At 40.4% G+C, this 23,438-nt stretch overlaps 1 protein-coding gene across 4 annotated transcripts in view; it reads left to right on the forward strand.

Annotated features, from left to right (window-relative positions):
* The window catches only part of cenpe (centromere protein E), a 196,134-nt gene extending 176,685 nt beyond the window's left edge, over nt 1-19,449 (forward strand). For 3 of the 4 annotated variants that reach the window (XM_085983096.1, XM_085983075.1, XM_085983085.1), the window contains 8 exons: nt 2,535-2,741; nt 6,851-7,072; nt 7,650-7,835; nt 9,219-9,331; nt 9,420-9,517; nt 12,827-12,992; nt 13,951-14,327; nt 18,106-19,449. In XM_085983096.1, coding sequence (XP_085839222.1) covers nt 2,535-2,741; nt 6,851-7,072; nt 7,650-7,835; nt 9,219-9,331; nt 9,420-9,517; nt 12,827-12,992; nt 13,951-14,327; nt 18,106-18,203 — 1,467 coding nt within the window. In that variant the 3' untranslated portion in view covers nt 18,204-19,449. Of the gene's footprint in view, nt 1-2,534; nt 2,742-6,850; nt 7,073-7,649; nt 7,836-9,218; nt 9,332-9,419; nt 9,518-12,826; nt 12,993-13,950; nt 14,328-17,861; nt 17,988-18,105 lie in introns of all 4 variants that reach the window. The other variant, XR_015077704.1, reaches the window with a different exon arrangement.
* Nucleotides 19,450-23,438: the final 3,989 nt, after the last annotated feature.

Below are 23,438 nucleotides of genomic sequence, written 5' to 3' on the forward strand. Positions count from 1 at the left end.
GAGCAGGCAAGCTACAGATTACTGGTTTCGAGGCTCAAACAGTGGAAGGAATAATGCAAACCATTTCATTGCCACTGTCGAGAGCAAAATGATTCCACGTGCTGTTAAATGATAGCTAATGTACCTGTTTCTTTGAACAATATTCAGTTTAAGAAGTACAGGAAACTTTGGTTTATCCGGAGGTTATATGTCCGGAATACTCGATCTAACGGCAAAAATCAGGAGCCGTTTTCTGTAAGTTTTTTTAGTTCTCGTTGCTTTTTTTTTCCCAGTCAGGCACTGCAAGGTCTGTATATAGCAACAGCTTCAGCTAGAGATGCTTGCAGCTGCAGCCGACTGTTTTGAAGCTGTTGCTAAGCAACAGGGTTTGTTGATTCACACGGAGCTTTTCAGTTCTGTATTTTTCAACATTAACGCTGGTATGTCTGGCACTTTTGATGGTACGGCACCAGCTCGGTCCCGTCAGTGCCGGATATCAAAGTTTCCTGTAGTATCCAGACAAGCTGATATTCCTGTTTGATGCAAGCAGTGAAACATGCATTACTTCTAATGAATTAAAAAAAAAAGTTATCTGGGCCAACCATGCCCCAATATTAATGGAATAAGCTGATAATTATATTAAAGATTTCCACTGCTCACTGAACAGCACGCAAGAGAGATCCTTAGTGATATTCCAATGCTGGAAGTTCCCTTTACTTGTGTAGAACAAATCTATGAAATTAGGTGCTCGGAAGAGGAGAGTGTATTGCTAGGTTACTTTATCTATCATGCAGGTGTTCGTGTTAGCTATTCAACTGGAGCTGTCTACTCCAATTGCATCTGGCCATTCGCTATCAAATACTTAACCAATTCCCTTTTAAATAATAATTCTCTCTGTGTGGTAAATCATTCCATCTTCTAACCATGCTTTGTGCAAAAAAAAAACCTCTCAACTTCCCCCTTCATTCTAGTGATTGACTTGATGCCCCCTTATGATTTGTCAAATAGTTGAAACAATCATTACTATTTACATTTTTTAAAACCTTTCATAATTTTAAAAATCTTAGTTCTTGAACTTTCTTTGCTCCAATTTTTTTTAAAAGTCAGAATTTTTCAAGCCTTTCTTCATTTTATTCCTGGTAACGTTCCAATAAATCTTCACTGTACCCTTACCCTAAGACAGCGCCCAGATCTACATGCAGTATTCTAACTGGCCTAACCAATGTCTTCTACAAATTCAACATCACTTCCTTGGTTTTATTTTCAGTAGCCCATGTATAAAACCCAACATCTAATTTGCCTTTTTATGGCCTTTTCCAGCTACACTCCTGTCTTTAATGATCTTTGTATCTGCACCCCTAGATCTCTCTGCTTCTCAAGTGTCTTACTATTCTAGTATATTTCCATTCACTGTTTTTGCTAAAGTGTAATATTTTTTATTTCTTTACATCTACCACCTATCTGGGTCAATCTAGTGTATTGCTGAAGTCTCCTTTGTAGCCCCCAGTGCCTGTTTACTTAGACATTTGTCCTTGATCTTTAGCTGTGCTTTATTATTGTTATATACTAATGTAGTTTTTTTTTAAATTGTTGTACTGTGTGTAAATTCATAGATAGCTTTTGCTTTTCTGACCCCCAGCAAAGTTTCTGGCTCTTTAAATGCCGATCGGGCAAGGGTCTTTTTATTTTAAAAAAATATATATTTTTTTGCAATGTTTTCCAGTTTTACTTTTAGCATCAAAAACTGGGAGAAAATTAGGAAAAATTAAGAACCCAAATGATTGGTAAATTTGGAGAAAATTAGTTTTTGTTTGGAACATCACTAAATGTCTTTATAAAAAAAAAAGGCACTAACTCGGTAGGGTTAAGCTAAATGGCAACAACAATTAATTACATCATTCGTACTTACCACTTTTATGGTGCTCAATAGCAGTTCAAAAGTAGCAATGTAATATAAGTTTCCATGATTAGAAAATACTAAAGTTATTTTAGCAGTAAATACATTTATAGTATTTGTTAATGGACCGCACACTACATGATAATTGCTAAAATGTTACGTTTAAAGTACTACATTATCACCATGGTATTGTGAAGCACAAATATAAGTCTGAAGCTAAAGTTTAATTTTTGGTGTCTGCTATAAACTGTATATTGTATAATCAGTATATGCAGCATATCCATTTTGTTAATAACATCACTAATGATTATCAAGTCTCTTCAGTGTGCATCCTAAAACTACAGAAGCCATTCACATGCATCCCCAGCCCTTTTTTATTGTAAGAAAATAATGTCCTGATTTGAGGAAATAGTTTTTTTTTTACCAATTCACCTTCCAAAAAACAGGACTTTGTCAGTGAAAATTGATAAAGGCTCATTTTGAAGGTCCCTGCAAGTTGATATATCTACTATATTGTGGTAAAATTTCTTTGATTCAGACACTAGTTACTTCAGAAACCAACCAGTAGCTAATCTAGCTATTTTGATCATCTGTAGTTGCATGTTTCAAGTCGTGAATGCCTTTTTCATGTATATTGACTGTCATTTCTCTCACTCAGAATACCCAGCAGACTTTGTCTGGATTGAAGTCAAAATATCAAAACTTCCTGACCAGCGCTCAGAATGGATTACATTCCAAGACAAAAGCCCGAAAGGATTTTATGGAGAGAATTTCCAATGAGTCCTGCGCAAATGTTTTGAAGGCAATTGAGTCTGAAAATCAAATGCTAAATCAAGAATTTCAGCTTCAGCAGAAAGCAGTCCGGGTACGTTTTTTTGCTTGAAGATAGGTATAGCATTAGTGTATTTGTGAAGATCGCATGTTCAGCTTCGACTGTTAGATGTTTAGAATTTAGAATTTATTTCCATATTGGAATCTGCTGTAGTATTTCCATCAATCTATTGACTTGTTACCCTAATTTAAATTGCTACAATTCTTGCAATTTGCTTTTGATTCATGTTCAATATCTACTCTAGAGGAAAGCTGTGTATCAGAAAGATACTCAATGCCATATGGATAAAAGAGAATTAAAATAAAGTGGTTCCAAATTGTATGTACCTAAATTTTAGTTTCGTGAATGTTGCCTAAAATGAGATCCATTTCCCACTGTTTAATCTTTGCACGATCAGGTCTCCATTTAGATCAAAGTTGGAGGGAAAAGCACCAAAGCAATACTTAATGAAAAAGTTGAGATTAGCCTCATTCCTTCATTTGCTATTCTGAACACATCATTGGCGTTGAACTGGCTGTGACAATATTTTGGCAAAACCACGTTGTTACAAATTTATGTATCTACTGTAGATAAACATTACCTCTAAGCCACACATGCGCTGAACTTTGGGCCGCGCAGCCCATTAAATAGAATATGAACCCAAATTTAAAATTAGAGGCAACATTGCAGTCGATATTCTCTCCGGTTCAACCACAGGCTCTGATGAATTGGCAAGCATCTTTGCTGCCTAGTATCTAGTTATACTATAATACAGCCTTGTGTTTTCTGGAAGGTAGACTAAAAAGCACTCTAGTGAGGCAAAGCCAATTTGTAAACGAACAAAGTGGTTTATTTTACACTGTGAATGAACAGGGTAGTTTTCAAAGTAAGATTCAGTCAATATCCTAAAATAATAAATGGGCAACTGTGCCACTGTTAGAGACTAAACCCACTCACAAATTAGTAGTCCCTGCACTGACTGGCACTGATATTTCTCTTGCAGGCCATATCTGTTCATATTTCAGCCTGGTATGTCTGTCTCCCTCTACCTAAATAAAGGGCAAGATTTTTCTGGTCCTCTCACTGACTTTTCCAGAGATGCAGAGACACACTCAGATTTTGACTTCTGACTACTCCTTGAACTGTCGAGGGTTTCTCTGTTGAGCTGTCAATCCAAGTTGTGCCCTTGAATGAGGACCCGCCCCCCCCCCACCTTTTGATGTTGGGGCTCATTACAATTACACTGTCTGTTTAGCTAACCCCCCCCCCCCCCCCCCCCCTTTGTTAGGTACATTGAATGAAAATAATTTTGGTATTAAGGGTGCTAACTGCTCTGGGATGTGCCCAGTGACTTTCCATTGTCATGAAACTTATGTGATATGCAAGAGTATACATTTTTATGGCTTTTTGGTCTGGTATTCTACTTCATTGTCCGAATCAGCATTCTCCATATCTTGTTTGGAAGTTAACTTTTTGCAAACTGAATCTAACTTCAGAGCAGAATTGTAATTTAAACAAAAATCCCTTCCAGGCCAAATAGGTATGTCTCCATATTAACAGATTTTTGGCATAGTGATGTTCGCAGCTTTAGACAATGTATAAAATGCCAGCACAAACATTGGAATGGCAGTTTGTTTCTTGTCACCATGAAAACGTTCCTCCACTTCACCATGTCACAAGACAGCTGTTCAGTTAGGTTTCTGCTGGGAGCCATCAATACCCCAATGTTTTGCTTTCTTCTAATTTAATTGCTCTCAAGTTCTGGTGCAAAAATGATTTTTTTTTTCTTGTCTTGCTGCACTGCTCCAAACAACACTACAGCTGGTCTTGCTCAGTGACACCAATTACATAAAATGTCTTTAAGATACTTCCCAATGAGGAAGTCTAGAACCAAGGGCCATAGCCTCAGGATAAAGGGTAGGCCATTCAGGACAATTTCTTCACATAGAGGGTGGTGAATCTTTGGAATTCTCTACCCCAGAGGGCTGTGGAGGCTGAGTCATTGGGTATATTCAAAACAGAAGTCGATAGATTTCTGACTAGTAAGGGCATCAAGGGATATGGCAATAGGGCCGGTGAATGGAGTTGAGGCAGAAGATCAGCCATGATCTCGGTGAATGGCGGAGCAGGCTCAAAGGGCCGAATGGATCACTCCTGCTCCTATTTCCTATATGTTCTTATGTTCCCATGGCATTACAGAGGTGCAATAGGGAAAAAAATGAATGCTGATCCAAATAATTAGATACTGGAGGTGGCCAAAAGCTTGGTCAAAGAGGAGCATTTTGAAGGAAGCGATAGCGATAGAGATAGAGATAGAGGTGGAGTCGTGGAGGGTTTTACGGAAGGATTTTGAGTGTGGGGTCTAGACTGAAGAGCCGCTGCCAGTGGTGGTGGGATTGTGGTTACATAAAAGGCCTGAGTCAGCGTTGGTGAGTTCTGGGGCAGGGGGAATTGTAGTGCTAGAGGTTAGAGATGGGAAGGAGTGAGGCCATGGAGGGATTTAAACATGAGATGAGTATTTTAAATTAAACATTTGTGGGAATGGGTGTCATTGTAGGTCAGTGAGGAAAGGGGTGATGAGCAGGCAGGACTTGGTAAAGTTCAGCTCATCCAAAACTCTGCTGCCCATATCCTATCCTGCACTGAGGGTAGAGAAGGGAGACCAGCTCGGAAAGCATTGAAGTAGTCAAGTCTCAAGGTGACACATACAGGGATGAGGGTTTCAATGACACATGGGCTGAGGTAGGGGTGGAAGTAGGTGATCTTTTGAAATAGAGAGGACATGGGACCAAAAGCTCAACTCTGGGTCGAATAGAATACTGAAGTTGCAAACAGTCTGGTTGGGGTGGCGGATGGAGTTAGTGGTGTGGATGCAGAGTTTGTGATGAGGACCGACTTTAATCTTCCCAATGTTTAACTGGAGGAAATTGTGGCTCATCCAAAACTGGTTTTCTGACAAGTTTGACAGCGCAAAGGTTGTGGAGGGGCCGAGAGATAGAGCTGGGTGTTGTCAGCAAATAGAAGATAAAAGCTGACCCATGTCTGTGAATAATGTTGCCAAATGGCAGCACATTGATGAAGAGGAGGTGGTCTGAGGATTCCCAAGGTAAAGGTGCAGGCGGGAAGAGAAGGCATTGCTAGATCGGATATGTAAGAGGTAAACCCAGCGAGTGCCATTCCACTGGTTTGGAAGATGGAGTAGTCATTGGAGGAGGATGGTATGGTCGCCGTTGTTGAAGGCTGCAGAGTTGTTGAGGATAAGAGGGGGATAATGCATTGCAGTCAGAATGTCATTTGTAACTTTGGTTAGGGACATTTTTAGTGCTGGAAATCTGACTGCAGAGATGCAAACTGAGTTGTAGGAGCGAAGGGCATAGATCTGGGAGGCGACAACACGTTCAAATACTTTGTCCTTGCAAACTACTGCCCATCAATTTTTCCCCTCCAGGGGGGTTGAGAGTAATTTTTGTTTTCAATAAGGAGTTTGCTTTTGTTTGATGCAGAACATTGAAGCATGCTTTCAAAAGTGGAATATCACAATCAGTGCATGTTAGTAATCATGGGTGGACCATGTTCTACCTTGTTAGCATTGTCTGATGGCAAAGGTTTGGTGTGCAGTGTTAGTTGGACATGATTGTCTACAGTGCTTAGCCATCAAGCACAAATCTTTCCATTTTATTTGCCTCACTTCTTCAGCATAGATCCAGCGAGGTATACTGAAAAGAATATCAATTCTATGTAGTATAATATTAGGCAAAGAAGAGTTATAAAATCACTTGTGTCCCATTTCAGTTGAAGATTTGAAGTTTCTATCTGTTGCCCCCTGTTGCTGTCCTCTGTTGCAGAATAATCGGTAGTGCAATTTCATTAGGCCAGCATAAATTTCTAGGCTATTATGGAATTTATAGAATATTGTCAGTTTTGCAGGGGCCATATCTACACAATTTCTCCCACACTACATCTAATGCATTAACTATACATGTCCAATAGTATATAGAGGACAAACCGCATTCAAAAAATGACAAAGTCCATTGGAAAGCTACGTATTTCAACTTTAGATCCACATTTTATTTAGTTTATTAATGAGAAATTTATTGTATTGTCTTGCTGCACAGTATACTACACTGCTAGAAATTGTTCATTTCTCCCCCATGTCTTCCTAGAGTGAAGCTAAGTTTAATGTGTCAGTGCGGAATGGATATGTAAAGTACATCAGGAATTCTTGTGATGAAGTGGCTATTGAGAAGAAAAAGAATGAGGCGCTGCTCTTACAGATTGAAGCTCTCCGACAGCATTCATTCAACAAAAATGGCTGTGATCCGTTATTGGCTGTGGAGAACCAGAAGCTGTCCAGAAAATTAAAGACAGATGAGCAATTGCTGCAGGTATTTAAACAGCATTAATGCTTTATTCTGAATTGCTTTTATAGGATAGAGGAAAAATTCACTGAAAAGATTTGAAAATTGTAATGGGAAAAGAACCCATCATTGTGATCAACTTAGTGAGTCTTTCAAATTATCTTGATATGCTTCATTAATTGGAATGTGAAGATGTAACTATCTTTATCCAGTTCCTATTGTAAATTTGGGACGGCAGCAGTAATAAGACAGTGCACTCTGATATGCTGTTAACTAATATTGCGTGATAGCAGTATTGTTACTTCAATGTATAATCTGTGCACAGCTCAGATCTGACCCAAGCAACAATGAGATCCGAGCACATTCTGCAGTAAGCCCAGAAGTAAGTTATTTTTAAAGCCTTTTGAGCCACCTGTTATCTTCACGATTGTAGTTCAGACCCTTTAAAGCTCACAAGACATCATTTACATTTGAGTGACTTGTGTAGAATATATTAAGTGTCTCTACATTTTTCATATTGGAACAGAAATGCACTGATCTTGAAATGTAGTGTTGCTAAGTAATTTGGTTAAGGCATATTTATATCCCAACTTTACAATTTCAGAAAATGCGAATAAAAATTAATGAGCTGGAAATGGCACTGACAGCAAGTCAAGAAACGTACAAACAGCAGGAAGATAAAGTCGCAGAACTGCAGACAGAGTTAAACTCCAAACCTGAAGATCTCCAGACAAAATTGTTGAAGGACAGCCAGATTAAACATTTCAATGAAACTTTGGAACAGCTGCAGGTGTGAGGCTAGAAATCAAGCTTATTGGATATGAACTTCAAAAATATGTGCACTACTGAAACCAGAAATACTTTTGTTAAATATTTGTTTTAAAAAAACACCTACCCTTGAATAATTGTTGCAGGGCCAAAGATGAGGTTGTGACAAAATGAAACTGTTTAGGGATTTTTTTAATTCAGTCACAATACATTAAAAAACACACAAAAACTAGCTGTACTGTCCCAGTCTGAAGTTGAAATGTTGTTCAGCTATTTGTAGGAAAATTTCTTGATAAAGAACCAAGCCACGCACTTGAAACAAGTGTGCTGTGGTTGTTTCAACTATGTGTATGACTGGCAGCACCTTTCAAAATTAGTTAAATCCACAAAGCCCCACCAAGTGTTTTGAGGACATTTATTAGTCTGGAGCTGTTCGATAATCAGTGAGAGTCTGAAATTTTCAAGGAGATTGTTAGATAATAGGAACTCTGCTATGTATGTGTAAAAGTTAATTACAAAATTAGAGATTGGAAAGCATTAATTTTCCCTGTTTGAGGAATTAGCATAGTCTGGCATCTACTGTAAATCTATATCTTCAAAACCATGAATGTTTAAAAAAGAAACCTTCTTGTCACTTTTTTTGGTTAACACGTTTGTCAACCTTTTCCTTTTATAGCTTCCCAGGTCCACATTTATGTAAACTTGTCACCTTTTAATTGCACAATATGGTCACCAGGTGGTGCTATATTGTTTCCCTACTTTTTACTTCATTTAAAAAAATATATTTTGATCTACCATTTTCTCAGTAACTGAAACTTCTAAAATCCACAACCTAGCCCCAATTGGGGCACTTTGCATACCATTTTCCTGTGTGTTCTCAGCTTTGAAATGGTAAGGGAAAAACATGCGATTTTACCCCAGCTGAATAACTGATTTGTTGAGGTAATTCTGATGATGTGTATCACATTGTTGGAAATGAAGAGTGATCCCTGGACATGCAAAGTTATATCACCAGATTTGGGGAGGGGGAGTGAGATGTTAGTCAAAACCTTCCCCTGGAATTTTTTTGAAAGCAGCTATTTTTATTTTTTAAACCTAAGGCTCTTTCTGAGCTCAACAAGGCAGCTTAGGGGTGCTTTCTGATTCTGTCCCCGACTGGTGGCAATTTAAAATTATCTTTGTGTTCTGGAAATTTGAGAATTATGTTAGCAGCACTTGTGACTCAAAAAAAAAAAAAATCACATTACACTGAAATCTAAAGGCAAATCATTTGTTTAGGAAAAAAACCTGATTGAAAACGACTGCATGTTCCAGAGTCCCGTGAAAAGGTTTTGTGTAGATAAATAATATCTTAATTATCCTGTAGTAGGAAGTATTCACTAGCATATTTTTTGTGGTATTACAGGCTAAGGTGGACATGGGGGCTCAGCCTTTCAAAGAGGAGATGAGTGAGCTGAAAAATCGATTGTTTGTATTGGAAATGGAGAAGATTAAAGAGAGCAAACATCTTGAAAATCAGTAAGGATAGCTGTCCATATTTTTTTTTTAAGCATTAGCTAGTTTTATTTAGACTGTATTGTAAGCAAAGTTCATTATTTATTTGCAGAATTAGTTCACTAAAAGCCAGCTTAGAACATAAAGAAGAGTTGCTGAGACAAATGAAGGAAACACTTCGAAGAAACCAACAAGAACAGGATACCACAAGTTAGTATCTTTTTTAATTTGTTACTAAGAAACAAGCGAGAAACACCAATTCAGAAGGTAGATTTCAAAATGTATCCTAATTTATTTGCCCCTCCCTATCTCTGTAATCTCTTCCAGTCCCACAACACACCCCACCCACCAAGATATCTGCACTCTTCAAATTCTGCCCTCTTGAGCATCCCTGATTATAATCGCTCAACCATCGGTGGCTGTGTCTTCAGCTGCCTAGGCCCTAAGCTCTGGAATTCCCTCCCTAAACCTCTTTGTCTCGCTACCTCTCTTTCCTCTTTTAAGACGCTCCTTAAAACCTACCTGTTTGACCATCTGCCCTAATTTCTCCTTTTGTGGCTCGCTGTCGATTTTTGTCTTGACACTCCTGTGAAGCGCCTTGGGACATTTTACTATGTTAAAGGCGCTATATAAATCCAAGTTGTTGTTAACTTCATCAAATTTTGGAAATACATACAAATGTTTTGGACTTTTAGGGGGAACAATGTCAACATTTGTAGATGACACAAATAGTGAGCATGAAGAGGACTTTGACTATAGGATTACATAGGATATACAGCACAGAAACAGGCCATTTGGCCCAACCAGTCCATGCTGGCGTTTATGCTCCACTCGAGCCTCCTCCCATCTTTCCTCATCTAAATCTATCAGCATAACCCTCTATTCCCTTCTCCCTCATATACTTGTCTAGCCTCCCCTTAAATGCATCTATACTATTCGCTTCAACCACTCCCTGTGGTAGCAAGTTCCACATTCTCACCACTCTTTGGGTAAAGAAGTTTCTTCTGAATTCCCTATTGGATTTCTTGGTGACTATCTTATATTGATGGCCTCTAGTTATGCTCTTCCCCACAATTGGAAACATTCTCTCTCTATCCACTCTATCAAAAAAAAAAATCATAATTTTAAAGAGCTCTATTAGGTCACCCCTCAGTCTTTTTTCAAGAGAAAAGAGACCCAGCCTGTTCATCCTTTCCTGATGTGTATACCCTCGCATTTTTGGTGTCATCCTTGTAAATCTTCTCTGCACCCTCTCCAGTGCCTCTATTCTTTTTATAATATGGCGACCAGAACTGTACGCAATACTCAGTGTGGTCTAACCAAGGTTTGATACAAGTTTAGCATAATTTCCCTACTTTCCAATTCTATACCTCTAGAAGTAAACCCTAGTACTTGGTTTGCTTTTTTTATGGTCTTGCTAACATGTATTGCAACTTTTAGTGATTTGTATATTTGTACTCCTAGATCCCTTTGTTCCTCTACCCCACTTAGACTCTCACCCTCCAAGTGATAAGTGACCTCCCTATTCTTCCTACCAAAATGTAATACTTCACATTTATCTGTGTTGAACTTCATTTGTCAATTATATGCCCATTCTGCAAGTTTATGTCCTCCTGTAACTTGTTGCAGTCCTCGGTATTGATTATCCCCCCCCCCCCCCAAAATTTGGTGTCATCCGCAAATTTAGAAATTGTGTTTTTGATTCCAAAGTCTAGATTGTTAATGTAAATTGTGAACAGCAGTGGTCCCAGCACTGATCCTTGTGGAACACCACTACCCACCTTCTGCCACTGTGAATAGCTACCCTTTACTCCCACTCTCTGCATTCTGTCCTGAAGCCAGCCAGCAATCCATTCTGCTACTTGTCCAATGACTCCGCATTCTCTGACCTTGTTCATCTGCTTATTATGGGGTACCTTATCGAAGGCCTTTTGAAAATCCAGATAAATTACATCTGCTGAATTGCCATTTTCCACTCTGTTACCTCTTCAGAAAATTCAACACGGTTGGTCAAGCAAGGCAGGCATGGCAATAGATGTCAGATGAACTTTCATGAGAGGTTTGATGCATTTGGGTGGGAAGAATATATACACTAAATAGTAAAACTTGAAAAGGAATAAAGAGCAGACACTTGTGGGGTTCAGATGCATAAATTATTCAAATGTGGAGGACAAGTTGATGGGGTACTTTTATAAAAATAAAAAAAATAAAAAAAATATTGGGTCATATGTTTTATAAGTAGGGTCTACATCCCAAACCTATATACATCATTAGGCCACAGTTAGAATATTGTCCTGTTTTAGGTGTCCTACTTTAGGATTTCAAGACCAAGGCGAGTGTAGAAGCTGCTTTACCAGGCTTTAGTTATAAGATGAGACTAGAGAAATTGTTCATCTTTTTTTAATGGAATGAAGGTGGTTTCGAGGAGATCTAATAAGTGCTCAAAATAGAGGTAAATAGGGAAAAATTTGGTGTCGGTGACGGCAGGGCATAAAGGGAGTTATTAGGAGAAATATTTTTTATGTAGAAGGTTGTTGGGACCTGGAGTGTCCGACCAGAAATGGTGATGTAAGCAGAATACATAATAGTTTCCTCAAATTTGGGAAAATATCCATTCAAACCCAGAGAAATTGGTAATTTAACAGTGAAGAACCATTTTAAAAACTGATTAAGACCCCTACTCTCAGAGCCTTGTTGAAGGCCTTTTGGAAATTCAAAAACGTACATCATGGAGTTCTTTGACCCCCAAAGTCATAAGAACATTAGAAATAGGAGCAGGAGTAGGCCATTTGACCCCTCGAGCCTGCTCCGCCATTCAATAAGATCATGGCTGATCTGATCTTGGCCTCAACTCCACTTCCCCGCCCACTCCCCATAACCTTTGACTCCCTTATTGTTCAAAAATCTGTCTATCTCCACCTTAAATATATTCAATGACCCAGAATTCCACAGATTCACAACCCTGAGAAGAAATTCCTCCTCATCTCCGTTTTAAATGGGCGACCCCTTATTCTGAAACTATGTCCCCTAGTTCTAGATTCCCCCACGAGGGGAAACATCCTCTCTGCATCTACCTCCAACTCCTCAAGGAAGGTTGCTAAATAGAATCCTTCCCTTTTCTGTCATGTGGTTGTTTGATAGGGCCTTAGCTGTGTAAATATGTCTAGACAACAGTTTGCTTCCTTTGAGTACTAAACCTTGGGTAAGTGCATCAATATTCAAAGATTACAGATTGAGTAGAGTAGTATGTATTGCTTTTGGGAGGGCAAGATCTCTCTCTTTTTCACCCCTGCTTCCTCCCCCTCCCCAAGAATATTGGCGTTTGATCTGTGTAGTGTCAGGTATTCTACCGACTTGTCATGGGTTTCAATTTATCACTGGGTGATTAGCTGTAAAGTTGCTGTGCTTCTGTTAATGGATTTTTAATCTAGTCCGATGTTATTTTTCAAGGACAAAAGGTAGCAGTGTTTAGCTATTCAACTGATGTCAATAATGTTTAATTTCTAATATTTCTTTCAGTTATGGTTGAAAATAAAGATGAGACCTGTTCTACTGATGCATCCCTCACATGTAGTGCTGGAAGCGGTATAGTTCAGAATGCACTGCTGCTTGTTTTAAATTCTGAGAAAGCTAAACTTGGTCGAGATCTAAATCAGCTCAAGAAGGAAAATGCACGTCTTGCAAGGTAACTTTTCACATTAAAATATGCCTTTTTTATTCTGTTGGTTATTTAAAATAAAACACTAGTGTGTATATGCTTTTTAGGTAGTTGCCTCAGGCATCAAAGGAGCTTGTGCGGGTACAGGGCCAAAGCTTAAAAATCCTGCAAGTAGTTTCTCAGGGCAGCTGTACTCTCTGAAGAATTGATTACATCTCCTGATCCTTTCATACCCACGTCTCTCAAGTGCACTCATTTTTTTCCCCACAATCCGTGATGTTAGCTACTGTGCTTTTCCTTGTTTGATCGTGATCTTAACAAAACTGCATCACTCATTTTTCCTTAGTTGTTTTATTCTTAAGGTGCTCATGAATTAGCCCAGCATTCACAAGGACTAGGGGAGGGATCATTAACAACTTGGTCCCTTTTGACGTTTGCATGTATCAGACATCCCTAATCCTGCACTTTCATTCTTCTGTTAACAGTATTTTTTTCACTGCTTTGTGGCAGGGGGTTGGGGTGAGGTGGAGAATGGTTTTGCACTACTTGTATCCATTTTTAAATCTTGGATTCCCAAATTTCTATACTGACCCGATCACTTGAGCTGGATGCGGTGGGCGTGCACAATTTCCTGATTTGCACCAAAGTGGAAAATTTGCAGACTGGTTTGGGTTTAGAATGGGAGAGGACAAATTTGATTCGAATGTAAAACAAAACAGGATTTTAAGATTTTCCCCCTTGAACATCAAACAACTTGATCTTATGTAGTTCTTAGTCTTGTCCTTTTTTGAAGTTTTGACTTGTAAACTATGATGTATTATGTAATAAGGTAAAATGTGCTTTTTGTGGTCTTGAGACGTTTTGCTCTTGAATGTGCTAAATTGCATGCTTTGGTTTCCCACTTTGCAGTTTAAATATGCAAGTTGTTAAAGTAAGTTCTTCTGTACAAGGTATCTGGCATTGATGTTATCTAAATTCATTTTAGAACTGTGTCTGAGCTAAAATATGAAAATAATAAGTGGAAAGAAAGAGCTGTAAAGCTTAAAGAAAAGGAACAAGTGCTAGCAGAACATCGACTGGTGCATAAAAATGTTCAAAATACTTCGACTCTGAGTCCAGAAGAGGGCCTCACTTCCCTGTCATGGAAAGAACGTGCACCAGTGCCACAAAAAGTTGAGATTTCGACAGAATTATTTCCTTCTGAAAGCAAAACTGCTGCCGCTCAAGATGAAATTTCACTTGCTTCAGGAAAAATGCTACCCGTTGATTCTTCTAAAATGTCATCCTTTGGTATAGAATCGCAGCTGTGGCCACTCCCTCGCTCTCAAATTTTTGATAACTCCCAGCTGGGTTTCCAAGCAGGTAAGTGGATTCAGCATTTCTGTGGTTGAAATAGATCTGCAAATTAAACCATTAACGAAAAATAATCTGACGGACTTCAGTTTTTGCAGTGACAAAACTCTCAATATATATGAGCAGATTACAGCAAGCCAGAAAAAGAGTTATATTCCACAGTAACAAAGTGAACAGATCATGAAAAATTCCCCCTCACACCCTGCAGCAGCGCCAGGCGATGTTACCGACTGCTGCAGGGGTTGCGAACAGTGAGGCCAGCTGCTCGCGGGCCGCCATTTAAAGGTGCGGTGGCCAGCCGACATGAAAAAAAAACAGCGATTTATTATTTTTAAAAAATAATTCTGAGCACCGGACGCGGGCTGTGTGCCATGATCGGTCAGCCCGGCACTCCGCTTGATGCCCAAAAAATGCAGAGCTCGCAGTGGGGAGCCCTTCCCTTTAATTGAGGGAAGAGCCCCTGCAACGTGGCAGCGCCATGAGTGGCCACCTGTGGCACTGCTGAGCACATCGCCCCAGATTGGGACATTCCCCGCCTCGTGTGCTCCAAGAGGGAAGTGGAGTGCTTGATTTAGCGCTCCACTTCCCTCTTGGAGTAAAAAAAAAAATGGGAATTTCTCAAATGTTTGAAAAGTTTAGTGCCTGGCACTAACTTTTCAAACATTTTTGACTTAGCCCCCCAAATGGCCCTCTTGGGGAATTTCTCCCCCTAATAAATTATGCACAGAATGAAAATGTTTTTGTTTATTGCAGTCAATGCAGAGACTGACCGGTGAGCCTAAAACACCCCAATTATTGAAGGGAATTGGGTCGTCTCTCCTTACTCAATTCCCTGCAGTAATATCACCAGTTTTTACAGGGCGTCCTGAGTTCTATGCTCTTACTTGGTTTCCTTTATATTGGATAATAGTTAAATGTCCATGTCAGCCACGAGCCAACTTCCCAAATAACTTGTAAGCAGTGCTGAATACTTATTAAAGCCTGATTTACTTTTAATTTCTTATTGAGCAGTGTAGGTTGCCAATGTCGGCACTCAGCTGTGAAAGCGAGGTTACTCTACCAACAGGTATTTCTAGATCACTTGTAAAAGGGAAGTAACTACAGACATGTCCTTACCATAGAACACATCAAAACATTCCCATGAGGGGGAAAGAAAGGTCATCTCAAGCTCGAGCTCCCTGGGTGACTAAAGAAATGGAGATTAAAATGAAACAAAAGAAAGAGGCTTATGATAAATGTCATGTTCATGTCCGGTGAATGCAGAGGAGAGCTGAAAAGGAAATAAGAGGGGCAAAGAGAGTGTATGAGAAAAGATTAGTGGGTAACATAAAAGGGAGAGAGTTAAAGAAAGGGTGGGACCAATTATGGACCAAAAAGGAAATGATCTTGTGGAGACAGAGAATATGGATAACGTACTAAATGAGTACTTTGCATCTGTCTTCACAAAAGAAGAGGATGCTACCAGTGTCACAGTAAAGGAGGATAGGATTTTTTTTTTAAAGTTGGCAGCCCTCAAAATAGTAGTCACCGGGTCCAGATGGGATGTGTCCCAGGTTGCTGAGGGAAGTAAGGGTGCGAATAGCAGAAACTCTGACCACAATTCTTCAATCCTCCTTTTGATATGGGAGTGGTACCAGAGGACTGGAAAGTTGCAAATGTTACACACCTATTCAAAAAAAAAAAGGGAAAGGGATAAAACCCAATAACTACAAGCCATTCAACCTAATGTCAGTGGTGGGGAAATTTCTAGAGACTAATCTGGGACAAAAGTAACCGTCTCTTGGGAAAAACATGGGTTAATAAATGACAGACAACATGGATTTAATAATTTGAGTTCTTTGATGAAATAACGAGGATTGATGTTGTCTATGGACTTTCAAAACATTTGATAAAGTTTTATATAATAGACTTGTTGGCAAAATTGAAGCCGGTCAGATTAAAGGGACAGTGGCAGTGTGAGTATAAAATTGGCTAAGAGACAGTGTAGTGGTGAACGGTTGTTTTTCAGACTGGAGGGAAACAATGTTCCCTGTAATTTTTTTTAGCCCTGCATGGCCATTCAAAATACCGCGCATCCATGGGTTTTACATTGAAAAGCCAGCTGCACGGGTTCCGTGAAGGGAAGTATACAGTGGTATCCCCCAGGGCTCAGTATTAGGACCACTGCTCTTTTTAATATATCAATGACCCGGACTTGGGTATACAGGGTATAATTTCAAAGTTTGCAGATAAAATAAAACAAAAAACTTGGAGCTATAATAAACAGTGGGGAGGATAGTAACAGACTTCAAGAGGACATACAGACTGGTGAAATGGGCAGGCACTAGATGGAATTTAATGCAGAGAAGTATGAAGTGATGCATTTTGGAAGAAAGAATGAGGAGAGGAAATATAAACTAAATGGTACAATTTTAAATGGGGTACAGTAACACAGACCGGGTTCATATACACACAAAATTGAAAGTTACATGACAACTTGAGAAGGCTGTTTTTAAAAAAAAAAAAAAAAACATATGAGATAGTTAGCTTTATAAGTAGAGGCATAGAGGACAAAGGCAAGGAAGTTATGCTAAACCTTTAAAACACTGGTTAGACCACAGCTGGAGTATTGTGTTCACATCTGGGCACCACACTTTAGGAAGGATGTCAAGGCCTTGGAGAGAGTGCAGAGGAGATTTACTAGAATGACATAAGGGATGAGGGACTTCAGTTAAATGGAGAGATTAGGGAAGCTAGGATTGTTCTCCGCACAGGGAACGTTAAGGGGAGATTTAATAGACGTGTTCAAAATTATGAAAGATTTTGATAGAGTATAGAATTATTGAATGATGCAGTACAGAAGGATGTCATTCGGCCCATCGTGCCTGTGCCAGTAGATAAGGAACTGTAACCAGAGGACACCGATTTAAGATAACTGACAAAAGAACCAGACTAGAGATGAGAAATATTTTTACGTAGCGAGTTGTGATCTGGAATGCACTGCCTGAAAGGATGGTGGAAGCAGATTCTTTACCCAGAGAGTAGTGAGAACGTGGAACTCCCTACCATAGGGAGTGGTTGAAGTGAAAATTATAGATGCATTTAAGGGGAGGCTAGGCAAGCATATGAGGGAGAAGGGGATAGAGGGTTATGCTGATAGATTTAGACGAGGAAAGACAGAAGGAGGCTCGCGTGGAGCATAAACGCCGGCATGGACTGGTTGGGCCAAATGGCCTGTGTGCTGTATATCCTAAGTAATAGCAATTTCAAAAGAGAATTGGATCTATACTTGAATAAGAAATATTTACAGAGCTATGGGGAAAGAGCAGGCGAGTGGGACTAATTGGATAGCTCTTGAGCACAGGCACAATGAGCTGAATTGCCGCCTCCTGTACTCTGATTCTATGACCCTGTAAAAGGAAGATAATTCAAGAGATAAGCACTTTGCATAGAGTACTTGTAACGCAAGGGTTACTGTACAGCCAGGTTCTTGCTACAGAACAGCTTTTTGGTCCGGTTTTGTTTTACAGTTTTTTTTTAACAGGGATTTTTCTTGGAAATTAGATGAGTCAAGGGGATAATCGTTTGGGAAGGGAGAGAAGAAACAACGTCGGGCTTTAAAGAGGCCATGAGCTCTAATTCCAATGCTATGGAGGGTTCCAGGGAAACCTTTTGAAGTTCCTTGTTCTGGTAAATTTGCTCTATTCAGCAATTTGCAAAGTTCTGTGTAGAGGAGCCCTGAAATAGGCAGTGTAAAAAGGCATGCTTTAGATCTTTATTAACATTGGAATTTTTTTTTTGTCTTTAGCTGGAAGTCCTCAACAGAAACCTAAATCTGACGAGAATAACCATGATGGCTGGTGGCCCAAACCCTCTGCTGCTGATCCTCAGTGTAAAATGCAATGAAAATTAATCGATGGGTAGAGGGAATAGGTTAAAGTCCACTAACTACATTCACTAAGGCCCTGTTGAAAATTACTGTAGTGCTGGCCCATTGAATAGTTAAATAAATTGTACATTTCTGTAGGAGCCAGGTAGCTTAATTGGATAATACTTTTTGCCTCTAATTTCACTTGCAGAGGTCACAGGACAGCTGGGTCTGATTCAAATTGTCACACCAATGCACTGGGTGCTGCTCTAATGAGGGTAAAGGGAGGTTTGTTCTGCATCTAACTGGGTAAACCTGATCAAGAAATGCTGGGTGCCCAAATTTGGAAAAATGTTCTGATTTCCAGCACTGGCATTCCTTTTGTTGAGCATCAAAATTTGCTTTGAAAAGCACGACTGTCTCTATCATTGGCAACAAATAAACAAGCAGCAGCAACATTCACGCCGAATGAGCAAAGGCAGTAGTTTTGGTGTTTAATTGTATGGACTATTACTCTGACGATGCTCTCCAGCAATGTTTTCACCAAACAGAAGATTTTATAACCTGTATTTTATTTTCATGTTATCAATGTGTACACACTTATACTAAAAGTTTCTACTATTGAAGGTTTCTCAATAAAGATTGTTTTTTTCTAACTTCAATGAAAACTTTTGTTTGGTTTCGTTAACACACAGCACTAGATTGCCATTGCAGATCAGTCACAGCCTATTGCAATCTATGAAGGTTAAATGATTATTATTGTAAGAACCCAAATGGTAATTTGAAGGGAAAGTAAGTTGTCATGTATTAGCCATGATGTACCCTCCATCCTGCAGTGTGAAGCTGCACCTTGGGCAGCGTGCCTTTTTGAGGGAGACTTTCCTCCTGAGCTACCAGAAGTGTAGCGGAGAGGCGTGGGTCAGAAGAGAAAGGGAAATAGAAATTCAGTGAGGGGAGGGAGTGTGGGGATAGAAGGGGGCTGGTGTTACTTTCAGTGGCAGAGAAACGCCCAAATACTTCAGTGAGGAGGGAGAATGCAGGTTTGTTACTTTTAATCAAAATTTTGGGAGTTACTGCTGATGTAGGAAGCCTATGTTTTAACATTTCTTTCATATAGCAAGATCCTGGAGGTTTTTTTTGTTATTACAAGGTCCTGAACTTAATTCATTATTTGCCATGCTCAACCTGGAAAGATTTATATTAAATTTACTAGTATTTAATTTTCTGATGTGACACTCCAACTGTGTTTAATATGACAGTTTAAAAATAAAAATGTTAATGGTACTGAATTTTTTTTTTTTTTGCTCAGCCTGTGTCTGATGTGCAGAATCCCATTTCCAAACCAAGATATTGAAAAGTCTACAAAGGTAGAGTTTATGGTTGCCTGATAGTGTGCACAATCTTTCCTCACATAGGAACAGGAATAGGCCGTTCAGCCCTTCAATCCGATCATGGCTGATCTGCACCTCCTCTCAATTTACCCACATTTGATCCACATCCCTTGATGACCTTACTGAACAAAAATCTATTAATCTCAATCTAGAAATTTTCAAATAACTCGGCTCTAGATTTCCACGACCCTTTGTGTGAAAAAGTATTTTCTGATTTCACTTCTTAATGACTTTGCTCTAATTTTAAGATTGTGTCCCCTTGTTCTGGATTCCCCACCACAGGAAGTATTTTCTCGGTGTCTACCCTATCTAATCTCTCTTATTTTAAACACCTCAATTAGATCACCACTCAACCTTCTAAACTCAAGGGAATACAAGCCAACTTTATGCAACCTGTCCTCGCAATTACAATCGGTTTATAATCTCAGGACAAGGTTCCAGCCACCAGAGTGGAGGGAGCAGTTTGATATTCAGAGTGGAACTGGTGATAAAGATAAAGTTTTTGACCACCATGCCAAATCCCAACTGCAGGAATCACTGTTTTGAGTGCTGTTTGGTTACAAATAGTCTGGTTCAGCCAGGGTGTGGGATGGAGTTGGTAGCAGAATTTGTGGCAGTGGCTGAAGATGATGGTTTTGGTCTTCCCAAATGTTTAGCTGTCAGTAAGTTATGATTCACCCAGGACTGGATTTCAGACAAGCAGTAGAGGGGTTGAAAGAGGTGGTAGAGAGGTAGATCTTGGTGTCGGCACTGAATACATGGAAGCTGGTTGCATGTCTGTAGATGTTGCCAAGTGGCAGCATCTAGATAAGGAGAAGGCCAAGGATGGATCGTTGGGGTACTCTGGCAATGGGAAGAGAAACCATTGCTAGTGGTATTCTGGCTACAACTGGATAGGTAATAGTGGTAAGACATGAGGAAAATCTCTTTTATGCAGTGAGTGGCTAAGATCTAGAATGCACTGCCTGAAAGAATGGTGAAGGCAGACTCAATCATGGCTTTCAAAAGGAAATTAGATAAGTACCTGAAGGAAAATAATTTGCAGGGAAGTTTAATTATGTCCATATATGCTCAAAATTTGAGTTCTGGGTCCATGAATCGAGTTCGTCTTCATTGAACTTTATCAATCAAAATCCATTTGAGGATGAAAATTCCACGGTATTCTAAATATAGCCTCATCAATTTGCTCTGCAGGTTTTGCCTTATGATGTTTGAGAGGCATCTCACTACATGCTCCATCTTAAGAGCCTTACATTAACTCAATTCTTTCACCGAATGATGAAAAATTGCACCCAACTCTCTCTCTTCCCACGTCAAAGTCTTGGAAAAAGAAAACATGTAATCATCCGTTGCTTTAATTGTTGGCAGTGTCAAGTTTGATCCTCTTTGGTCCTAATTGGCATAAATTAGCACTGTTACTCCCCTGCCACCATCTAGGCTCTAAGACTAACACCATGAGATGCAGCTGTCCCACTCATTGTTCTAGCTAAAGGGTAGTGCACAGGTCAGGTCATTTTCCACATCTTTAGATTGCCGTCAGCAATATTGAGTTTATGGAGTTGTGCACCAAGGCTGCTGAGGATCCCATCTGTCATGGATGCAGAGTTTGCAATCCTCCAAGAAGAAATGAATTCCTTACTTGCAGAGAGGGATGATCACAATGAACATTCACCATCATTCCAGGTGGAATAAGATTTGTATACACTGGTAATCCTATTTCATCAAAGATTTCTCATAGATATCTTCAATTTCATGGACATTGACTTCATATAAGAAATAGGAGCAGGAGTAGGCCATATATACCCTGTCGAGACTGCTCTGACATTCAATAAGATCACAGCTTGGTACATCTTTGCTTTTTAGTTCCACAGCTGTTAAAAGGTCCTAAGAATTTATAGTCGAATTTCTTTTCCTGAACCTGTGTTTTGGAGGACCTGTGAGAAGCCAACCCTTTCCTCTGCTCAGTTAATTCAACATAGACCAGGTCCTTTTTCTTCTCCACCTTAGCTAATGGATACTGCTTCATTGTGTACATGTGTTGTTTCATGTCCAATGCGCATTGACTTACATTTAACTACAATCAAATCTATCTGATTGACCCCCGAGTGCCAATATACTCCAGAGGAGCTGGCAGTTCCAGGGAAAGTAGAGCATTTGTCCCAAGGCACAAAGGCAACACTTAGTAAAGTGACAATTGGGTGAGGTGGGGACCACTCTTGCGTTAAAAGTTGATCGCAGCTACATGACTAATGTCCACATCAGGGGACAAGGTGACATTTGGCATCATGATCTTATTGAAGGTAACTAATGAGGGTTTATGTTAATTTGTGTATGTAGCTGTACAACAAAAACTTTTCTATAGCTTTTAAAGTAGTAAAACGTCCCAAGGCATTTCACAGGAGCGTTATCAAACAAAATTTGACACCGAGCCACATGAGCTATTAGCACAGATGAACAAAAGTTTGGTCAAAGAGGTAGGTTTTAAGGAGTGTCTTAAAGGAGGAGAGAGCGGGGCAGAGGGGAGGGAATTCCAGAGCTTAGGGCCTTTGTAGCTGAAGGCACGGCCACCAATGGTGGAACGATTAAAATCTGAACTGCTCAAGAGGCCAGAATTAGAGGAGTGCAGATATCTCTGAGGGTTGTGGGGCTGGAGGAGATTACAGAGATAGGGTCAAGGCCATGGAGGGATTTGAAAACAAGGATGTGACTTTTAAAATTGAGGCGTTGCTTAAACGGGAGTCAATGTAGGTCAGCGAGAATGGGTAAAGAGGACTTGGTGCAAGTTAGGACACGGGCAGCAGAGTTTTGAATGACCAAGTTTATGGAGGGAAGCACGCAGGAGGCCGGCCAGGAATGTGTTGGAATAGCCAAGTGTAGAGGTAACAAAGGCATGGGTGAGGGTTTCAGCAGATGAGCTGAGGCAGGGACGGAGTCGGGCGATGTTCTGGAGGTGGAAATAGGAGGCTTTCGTGATGGCACAGATATGCAGTCGGAAGCTTATCTCTGGGTCAAATATGACCAAGGAGAGGGATGCCAGGAAGGATAAAGGCGGAGAAGTTTAGGGAAGGAATTTCAGAGCTTGGTGCCCAGGCAGCTGAAGGTACAGCTGCCAATGGTGGAGCAACTAATATCGAGGATGCGCAAGAGGCCAGAATTGGAGGAGCGCCGAGATCTCAAAGGGTTATAGGGCTGGAAGAGGTTACAGAGATGGGGAGGGTCGAGGCCATAGAGGGATTTGAAGACGAGGATGAGTACCGATTAGTCTGGGGCTCAAATTACAGTAATGTGGGAGACTACAGTCTCCCGCGTAAAGAAATAGGCAACACAGCGAGCTACAAGAAATAGGTCTTTACTCCAACTCTCGCAATACAGTACTGAATTCGTAAAGACCGCGAGCCTGTGATGACACACGGATTGGTCACCTGCTGGAACCTGATTGGTTTTCCTTCTCTCAGCAGCAGGCAAGTCTGAACATGCCTTATTCCTCTCAGCTTGCAACTGTCTTGCGGGGGGAGGGGAATACAGCAGTTAAAAGGGGATTATACAGGTTTATCTACATAGTGTTTCCCCAATGTGGCAACGCCACATACGCCCCCCCCCCCCCCCCCCCAGAATCCTCGTTAACTGTAAAAGTCAGTCTCTGCGGGGTTTGACCAAACGGCCGTAGCGGCTGTAGTAGCTATCTGGCGTGTGAGGAGGGCTGTCTGGGAGGTCGGCCGGTGGGCTGGCTGGACGGGCTGCCGGCGAAGGTGGGGCGGCGGCCAGGAAGTAAGGTTCTGGCGTGTCTTGGTCCTCTTGTGGGGCCGCCGCCAACGCGCGAGGTCTACCCCGCCGTGGGTGGGGGAAGAGCCGGACGAAACGGGAAGCTGAGGTCCAGGTGCG

Source organism: Somniosus microcephalus, chromosome 1, assembly GCF_052327205.1.
Source record: "Somniosus microcephalus isolate GS21.2 chromosome 1, FLI_Smic_1.0, whole genome shotgun sequence".
Lineage (NCBI taxonomy): Eukaryota > Metazoa > Chordata > Chondrichthyes > Squaliformes > Somniosidae > Somniosus > Somniosus microcephalus.